Source organism: Mus pahari, chromosome 19 (genome assembly GCF_900095145.1).
Source record: "Mus pahari chromosome 19, PAHARI_EIJ_v1.1, whole genome shotgun sequence".
NCBI lineage: Eukaryota > Metazoa > Chordata > Mammalia > Rodentia > Muridae > Mus > Mus pahari.
In genome coordinates this window covers 61,453,766-61,463,268 of record NC_034608.1, presented here as the reverse complement: position 1 = coordinate 61,463,268, position 9,503 = coordinate 61,453,766, and the positions used below count along the sequence as shown (strand labels likewise).

The following is a 9,503-nucleotide window of genomic DNA, read 5'->3' as shown; positions in this document are numbered from 1 at the left end:
TGTGTGTATGTATATATATGTGTGTGTGTCTGTGTGTGTGTGTATGTATGTATGTATATGTGTGTGTGTGTGGTGTGTATGTATATATATATATATATATATATATATGTGTGTATATATATATATATATATATATATATATATATATTGATAGAGGAGAAAATATGGAGTGTAATAAACTTGCCTGCCTTCTCATGCATAGAGAAGTAGTTACACTGTACAATATTGGACTACAATACTTACCTTTATGTAAGAGAGAAGATCTAACTAAGTTGTTTTTCATATTTACTCTGTTGTTGGTCTCTTATGTAAGTTGACTTTCTAAAGACACCTAACAATGGACACTGCTAAAAGAAGTATTTCTTCATCCCCAATGCAAAATTGAGCATATAAGTTTTCAGCATTCTGTTCAAGCTGATGGAACAGACATTGAGATAGAACTTTTACTGAAGGCTTGCGTTTGGGTGACTGGTAATGTGTCCTAGTTTCTGCTTGTCTGTTAACTTTCTAAATGTTACCTTCCTGCTGATAGGTTGAAAGGCTTCCTAGGGATTCCTGAGGGTCACAGAAGGACCAGGGACAGTAAAGTCTAGGTATCTGCTAACCACACTCTCTCTCTGTTGTAGTGTGCACAACCAAAATCAAGCCCAGGGTGGTGGGAGGAGCTGCGTCTGTTCACGGTGAGTGGCCGTGGCAGGTGACCCTGCACACCAGCCGGGGACACCTGTGTGGAGGCTCCATCATCGGAAACCAGTGGATACTGACAGCGGCTCATTGTTTCTCTGAGTGAGTTATATTGCTGTTCTCCTGGGGTCGGCACGATCAAGCATAGGTGAAATCTGGGACTATCGTAGTAGTCAATAAACACTTTGAAAATGTAAACGATCTTGTTTACTAAATTAATTCTCTCTGTGTGGGCAGAGATGATGGTGTAGAAGAGACCAGTCCTCATCCTTTGGCCTAAGTAGAACAAGGGCAGGAGCAGAGCAGACTGCTCACCTCTACCTTGTCATTCAAACGCAAATTGTTTCCAATGACTTCTTGCTGGTGCCTGGTGCCCATGCACAGGGCCAGAGTGAAGCTCACAGTTCCCAGCTCTCTGAATCCTGGTTACCCTAGTTTCTCTTTCTCTGCCTCTGAATGCATAGAGTTCCGCACACACCATCAAACCAGATCCCCACACTTACATTGCTTTTCAATATTGGCCAAATGTGAGCATCTTGGCTGGGGAAGTGTGTATCTTGAGGAAATTCGGTTGAGCAAAACTTTTCTGTGCTACTTTTAGTGTCTCTGTTGCTCCCAGATACAGGCCTAGAGGTTAATCGTTTTGTTCATTTTTCCCCCCACACATGAATGCGTTCTGCACATAATTCAACGCTACACTGAGATCAATAGTCCCCTTTGCAAGCACATATGAAAAAACACAGAAAGTCCCAGTGATTTTTTTCTTTAAATTCTGTCCAAGACAAGGTTGAGACTAATATGCAACTCTCCTGAGCTTGTGGATGTGCTGGAGAGTGGAAAGACCATTTATTTAAAGTGTTCAATATTAGTGCTGTAGGACCCCCTTTCGGGGACCCCCACTTGAGTCTCGGGAAAGGGCCCACCCAAGGAAACACGAGAGACCTTCTTGATGCAAAAACACGAGGTAGTTTAATGACGGAGCTCCGGGCTGATATGTATCTCACACAGGAGACAGAGGAATCAACCACGAGGCTCGAAAGCTAGGGGTTTTTATAGGGAGAGGGTCAGGGGCTAGGAGGAATTGGTGCAGTTTCACACGATTGGCTCATTTGAACATCAGCAAAAGCGATTACACATTAGCAGAATGGTACGTGCAAGTCAGGATGTCAGGAGACCTGAGGCAGACGCTTATCTAGGTCAGCGGAACATTTGGTTAACATATAACTTCAAACTATGTCAGGAGGGCAACGGGAAGAAAGAGGTGCCAGATGGCTGATGACCCAGCCAAGATAGTCCAGACAAGTTCCTGTATTCTTCTTTTATCTTTATGGCTAGTCAGCCCCAGGAATGTTTTAACAACGGGCCTGCCCAGACATGCCTGGGCCCGATCCACTATGTTCTCAGTCTCAGGCTTCTAAGCTTACAAACAACTTTTTCTTTGGACTATTTGACATAAGTTACATAAATCAGGCCTCAAATTTTATCTTAAATTTCATTTCTCTTCAGTGCAAGTAGTAATCCAGTGCTTTCACTGTAGAGGAAATATGTGACTAAAATTTTTGAGAGTAAAATCACTTTTTTACCACCTAAAGGTAGAAACAGATTCAGAGTATAAATAATATAAATAACTGTGAAACACAAATATTTGGAAATTGCCTGATAGACGCCCCCCCCACTCTGTTTGTTCCTTAGGATAGAGACACCTAAAAATCTGCGTGTCTACGGTGGCATTATAAATCAATCAGAAATAAATGAAGATACTGCTTTCTTCAAGGTTCAAGAAATGATAATTCATGATCAGTATACGACGGCAGAAAGTGGGTATGATATTGCCCTGTTAAAACTGGAATCAGCCATGAATTACACAGGTATGTAGAGTTTTAGGTGACTTAGATAAAACATTCATGTTAGGAGACTCACAGTCTCATCTATGGGGCCCAATCAACAGCCAGACAAGGAAGGAAAGATGGCCTCACTCTGTTGAGACAGACAGTTTTGCCTTAGAATTCTAGATCACACTTTGAGAGTGCAGACAGAGAGATTTGCCTTCAGGCTTCTTCAGGTGCACAGAATGACATCGTTTTATAAAATACAGAAGCAATAAGAATAATGATTGACATTTTGCTTTAGTAACAAAGGGCTTGACAACACAGTTAAGCAAATGCTACAGAATATTAAACCTCGTTAAAAGTGAAAGGTGGTGTAAAGAGGGCATGTCTTATCCTTCTCTTGTCCCTTCTGCTTGGGATGTTTTATATATGCCACTGAACACATGACATGAAACACATGAGAAAAAGATAATATGAAGAAAGAGAGCATGATTAATGTCAGGTGAAATAACAACCCTTTCTGGGACAAATGATTGGCTTTCTTTCTGCTTCGGTCAGCTTTTCGCCACTGTGACAAAATGCCCGATGTAACCACCTTGTAAGAAAGAAAGGTAATATGGGCTCTCATGATGTCAGAGGCTTCAGCCTGCAGTTGGGGGGCTCCACTGCTTTGGAGCCCTTGGTAAGAAATGTGCAGAGGAGCACATTTTCACCTCCTGGATGCTGGAAAGCAGAAACGAAGGGGCTAGGCTCCTGATAACCTCTTCAAGGGTCCACCTACAATGATGTCACTTCCTTCCTACACCCCCTCCCACCCACACACATGCTCTCCATTATCTCTAAGCAGTGTCACAGGCTGTGATGGAGTCTTTGAACATGGGCCTTTGGGGAGACGCCTCAGATCCAAACCGTAGCGGCTTCTGATGACTAAACTGTGATTTTCAAAATCAGATTTTCAGCGGCCAATATGCCTGCCTTCCAAAGGAGACAAAAATGCCGGGCACACAGAATGTTGGGTGACTGGATGGGGGTACACAGAACTAAGAGGTAACATATCATGCCTTCTATCTCTGCTTTATCCTGAAATCAAAGAGCAGAGCATAACCATTACCTCTGTTTTCTATCTAGTCATATGACCAAAACGTGAGCCAAGTCACACTACTCAACTACAGGAAGACTGATGACAAAGATCAATACATTGATCAGAAACAATAAATATTTAAACCCCTCTAAAGACCATTGTAACTGGAGACTTTTAGTATGGGACCTAACACTTTATGTAAAAGTTCTAGCCTGGCTGGGCATGGTGGCCTAGCCTGGCTAGGCATGGTGGCGCACGCCTTTAATCCCAGCACTTGGGAGGCAGAGGCAGGTGGATTTCTGAGTTCGAGGCCAGCCTGGTCTACAAAGTGAGTTCCAGGACAGCCAGGACTATACAGAGAAACCCTGTCTCGAAAAACAAAACAAAACAAAACCAAAACCAAAACCAACCAAACAAACAAACAAACAAAAGTTCTAGCCTAGTTTCTAATTATTTTGTCTGAAAAGAAATTCTACTTAGTGTCAGTTAATTTTGAACTTAATAACATTAATGAAATTATATACACAATAGTAGAAACAATGTTTTCTTTATACTCCATACTCATAAAAAATGATTTATGAATCAAGCTTAGTAATCCCCCTCCAGGATTTGTATGTACAATTTTGGCTTTTAAATATAATTATATATACATCTATAATAATTATTCCTCTAAGCTGGGTGTGGTGGTGCATGCCTTTAATCCCAGCACTTGGGAGGTAGAGGCAGGCGGATTTCTGAGTTCGAGGCCAGCCTGGTCTACAAAGTGAGTTCCAGGACAGCCAGGGCTATACAGAGAAACCCAGTCTCAAAAAACCAAAAAAAAAAAAAAATTTTTTATTCCTCTAAAACACTAATATGACCCTTTTCAGGTGAAGTACAAAGTACTCTCCAGAAAGCCAAGGTACCATTGGTGTCAAATGAAGAATGTCAGATAAGATACAGAAGACATAAAATAACCAACAAGATGATCTGTGCTGGCTACAAAGAAGGAGGGAAGGATACATGCAAGGTAAGATGGTCTCGAGCAATCGGTTATGTCAGATTGAAGTGAGAGCTTAATGCATTTGTACAAACCACTCTACCATTGAACAGTGTCTGAGTGTGCTTCCTGTTGCTGTGATAAAACACTGACCAAACACAACTCAGGGAAGGAAAGGGTTTATTTAGCTTACAAGTCACACAGCCCACCATAGCAGAAAATCAAGGTAGGGACCTAGAGGCAGGAACTGCAGTAGAGACCTTGGAGGAGTGCTACTTCCTGGCTTCTGCTTAGTCTCGTGTTTGTTACTTTTCTTTTGTAACAATGTATTTAACAATTAGCCCTGGAGAAAGTTCCCCCACAGGCCTGCCCACAGTCCAGGCTGCTGCTGGAGGTTCCTCGGTTGAGTTCCCTCTTCCCAGGTGTGTGAGATTGACAACTCAGATTAGCCATCACAAAAGCAGACCACTTGGTGGGTTTATGTTAGGTAAACTAAACTCTACAGTAGGGAAGCTGGATAAAGGAAAGCAATTGGATGTTTAGATGCTTATGAGAGGGCGAGAATATTAGGTAAAATTGCTGTGAGCAACACTTACTTAACTCTGATCCTGGCATCTGTCTTTTTTTTTTCTCCCCCTTTGACAGGGAGATTCTGGAGGGCCCCTGTCTTGCAAATACAATGGGGTCTGGCATTTGGTGGGCATCACAAGCTGGGGTGAAGGTTGTGGTCAGAAGGAGAGACCAGGGATCTACACCAACGTGGCCAAGTACGTGGACTGGATTTTGGAGAAAACTCAAACAGTCTGAAAGAGTTCAATGGGTATCAATCACTTCGTGGCCCTGGAAGATTAGTCCATAGAAGCGAGCTTGACATCTCCGATGAAGACAGAGGGATGCTGAATCTTCCACTGTAACTAGCGGAAGGGCCTTGATGTATGTAAGAACACCCAGAAAGAAAACTATTATTTTCAGAATTCCTGATCTGGGAGAACCACAGGTGGTTTTCTGCATCCAGCTGACTCAAGGAAACAAATACAGCAAGGAGATTTTTAAAAATAAAAAACATAGCAGATATACAAGGAAAGTATCAAGTAAGGGCGCTGTCTGCCTTTTTAGTCTCTGTGACAAATACCTAAAGCAGCTCACCAAAGGAAAAATCTTCTTTTGCACACCTTTCCTGAGGTTTCAGCCTGTGCTCTGGTTGGCTGGCCCCATTGCTTTAGCCTGAGGAGAGGCAGAGAAATATGGCCATAGGAGCCTGTGGAGAAGCTCACGGTAGGCAGGAAGCAAATGGAAACAGAAAAGTACTGAGGACAGGAATGGTCCACTAAGAATATACTGTCAATCATTTACTTCTTCCAGAGACATCCTACTCCCTAAACTCCCTCTCCTTCCCAGATGGCACCACTGGCCGGAGACAGGCCTAGCTGGCACCAAGAGATTAGGTAGAATGGCAGAGGAAACCATACAAAGAGTTGTTAAGTGCAAAATCAAAGCCAGAAGAAATGCAGACAGGAGCTCAAAGTGTCTATCTGCAAGAATCTTTTCTTCTCTGTCTCTATGAATCCCCTACTGTGTAAAGGAAGACTGTGCCAGTTCAGTGATGGGTTTTGAGAAGTCTGTTTGGTTTTGTGAAAGTGTGAAAGTGTGAAAGTGTGTGTGTGTGTGTGTGTGTGTGTGTGTGTGTGTCTTTGCACATTCGAATTTAGGTATGCACAGGTACCTGGTGGGGGCGATCAACCTTGCATTGTTTCTCATGTGCCATCTACCCTAGCTTTTCAAAGACAGTGTCTTACTGGGATTGGAGACTTAGGCTAAGCTAGCTATCTAGCAAGTCCAGGGACCGTTCTGTCTCTATCTCCCCAAACTGGAATTAAGAAGACATGCCATGGTGCTTAACTTAAATCAATCAATCAATCAATCAACCAATTAATCTCTCACTCCTTCCTCCTTCTCTCCCTCCCCCTCTCTCTTTGGGTGTGCACGTGCACATGTGCAAGTCATAGTGTATGTGCAGGGCAGTGGACAATCTTCAGGAGTCACTGCTCACCTTCTATCATGTAAGGTCCAGGGATGGACATTAGGTGTTCAGATTTGGTGACAAATGTCTGTACCTTCTTAGCCACGTCACAAGCCAGCTGTCCAGATTTCCTACAGATGCTGGGAATCAAAACATGAGTCCTCAGGTTTGCCTAGCAAGCATCATTACTGACTTTGCCTAGCAAGCATCATTACCGACTGAGCTCTCCAGTGGCCTTTTCAGTCTTCTCGCTGCATTTTCTCAAACTGGTTTGGACAAGCACCACTGCAGGTATTAAGTGCAGACTTCCTAATTTCCATATGGGCGGGGTATAGGAGGAGCAATTTTCCAGGAACTGGTCCCTTGAAGACACATTGTACTGATTTGCTTGCTTCGGAAAGTATCTTAGCATAGCCTGCACTCTTTTTGCAGTGTTGGGGGAAAGTACAGGTGGATGGAGATACGGAAGACAAGCCAAAACCTACCAAGATCTGCCAGTGAGCGTGAGTTTACAAAAAGAGTTGAATAATGGATGTACTGGATGGAAATGAGTGTTGAAAGTGTTCATACTATAGGGAGAGATAATTTGGGAGCAAACATGGTTTCAGTAGAGGCTTCAGTCTCCTCAAACAGCTCTCTGAATTCTGAGTACCTGACTTTTGTCCTCACATGGGGCAATAATGTAGTATTTGGACTATTCCCACGTACTTTTCAGTGGGCGTTGATAACTATCCAAGTTGTCCAAATGAAAAGTATTTATTGGGCATGATTATGTCAGAGTGTCTTGTTGAGCTTTGGGAACTTAAATGCCAGCCAATAAATCATGCCCCGTGTCGTGAAGGGTTTTTTTTTTTGTTGTTGTTGATTTAGTACAAACCAAAGAGAAGAGCTGCACAAAATCTATACTTTCAAACAGAGATGACCATGACGCAAAGGGTCCTAAGAAATGACAACGAAGAAGAGTTGGCAGAAGCTAAGAGAGCGGGGGTGGAAAGGAAATGGCCCCGAGGAAGACATAGCCAAGACAGCAAACAAGCAAAAGCTGGAGATGGAGGTGACTGAAAGGGCACGAGCAGGCTGGAGCCAGAATGCTTCTAGAGTAAGACAGAATCACACAGCATCCAGTGTGACATCAAGTGTGGTCACAACTCCACAACCAATGAGCAACTCGTACCTTTTAAAACCTATTTATTACATTTCACTTGATCTTCTCTCTCCTGGAGCTCTGATTCCCATAGACGAGCTTGCCCTGTCTGTTACACAACAACAATGGATTCCACCCAAGTATTTTTCTGCCTTGGCCTGTAGAATGTTATTGTTTGAAACTAATGCATTAGCTGTTTCTTTGGTCCCTGAGACTCACTGCTCAACGGAAGAACTTCAGAGAAGGCTTCTAAGTCCAGACTCCTGTAACTTGACCCCCAACACTGGGGGCTGGTGGCCTGGAACCAGATGGCAGGACAGGAAGATTGTGAACTACTTCCTCCAGGTGTTTCCCACCTCCTGAAGTTTCCAGAGCATCCTGCCACCATGAGAGGCCACCAAGCAGAGGCCATTCAGTTTGTAAATACTTCGTTATTTGGCCACTAGATGGCGCCTTTATACTTCTCCATTGCCACCAAAAATCCAAGCAGGAGGACAGACTACAATCTGCAGGTTGAAACAAATTCTCTGTGAATGCAATATCAGGGGCTATTAAATCAAACTGCTTCAATTCCAAGGTACTTGATTTTCCAAATATAATGCAATTGTTGTAAATATCTACCCCCTTAGCAATATAATTGTAAATATCTACTCCCTAGTGAGCAGCTTTTTTATGTCGTACTTTCCTGAATCCCCAACTCTGGCTTCCACTTTTCTTTACTAAGTACCACCGAGCTGTCCTCCCCAGATGCCCCTAGAACACAGTAGGAGTGCCCTCAAAAATACTGCCATTTGCCATCTTCCTCCTACGGAGGCTCTGCACCATCTTGCCTGCTGTCCTCTTCAAATCTCTCTTCACCACAGCATCTTCTATATCCAAGTGGCAGAATCTACACTGTGATTACTTATAAAGAACGCTCAAATGATGCTGTACCATTTTGGAAACAGTCTGACTAAGGACTTCAGATGAAGGAAGTACATTTGGTTGTTGGTTGGCTGAATACCCTGCCAAGGGCGGCCGTTACAGGTTTGGCCTCCAGTGTGGCTGGATGAAGTGGCTCTGGGGTCTTTTGAGAAGTCAGATCTAGTGGGAGGTCTATGGAGGCATGCCCCTCAAGGCAATAGTGGAACTCCAGTCTCTATGGTTTTCCACTTCTTAGCTCGAGGGTTTGCTTCTAGCCCACACACTCCAACCATGAAACCCTGGTCATCCATTATCTCTATCTAGTTAGCATGTGTAGGCACTCAGTCTTAGAATGTGGCAAACAGAGAGAAAAATAAAGCTCTCTACTTATTAAGATGTCTGTCTCTTGTATAACTTTGTAGAGTAACACAAATCTGACTGGCACACGCCAAAACATATATATACATACATACATACACACAGCACATGCACACACATGTATATGTATACACGCATGCATACACACATAGCACATGCACACATTCATATATATGTATATACACATGCATACATACACACATAGCACATGCACACATTTGTATATATGTATATACACATGCATACATACACACATAGCACATGCACACATACATAATACAGAGCATGTACACACACAGCATTTGCATACATACACATACCGCAATACAAACATATATGCACACATACACAGTACACACACATACACATAGATACACAGAGCACATACACAGAGCAATACAAACATACATACACATACAGTACATACATATTCATAGGCAGTGACAGGTTCAGTCACCCCAACACGCCAAGGGTCAGATCCCTCT

General features: G+C 43.0%; 1 protein-coding gene across 6 annotated transcripts in view; it reads left to right on the top strand.

The window, feature by feature from the left end:
* The window catches only part of F11 (coagulation factor XI), a 24,575-nt gene extending 15,583 nt beyond the window's left edge, over positions 1 to 8,992 (top strand). For 2 of the 6 annotated variants that reach the window (XM_029531685.1, XM_029531688.1), the window contains 7 exons: positions 627 to 786; positions 2,377 to 2,552; positions 3,465 to 3,560; positions 4,464 to 4,603; positions 5,219 to 5,340; positions 7,026 to 7,096; positions 7,464 to 8,992. In XM_029531685.1, coding sequence (XP_029387545.1) covers positions 627 to 786; positions 2,377 to 2,552; positions 3,465 to 3,560; positions 4,464 to 4,603; positions 5,219 to 5,340; positions 7,026 to 7,096; positions 7,464 to 7,543 — 845 coding nt within the window. In that variant the 3' untranslated portion in view covers positions 7,544 to 8,992. Of the gene's footprint in view, positions 1 to 626; positions 787 to 2,376; positions 2,553 to 3,464; positions 3,561 to 4,463; positions 4,604 to 5,218; positions 7,119 to 7,463 lie in introns of those variants that run through there. The other 4 variants (XR_003842518.1, XM_029531686.1, XM_021219797.2 and 1 more) reach the window with 4 other exon arrangements.
* Positions 8,993 to 9,503: the final 511 nt, after the last annotated feature.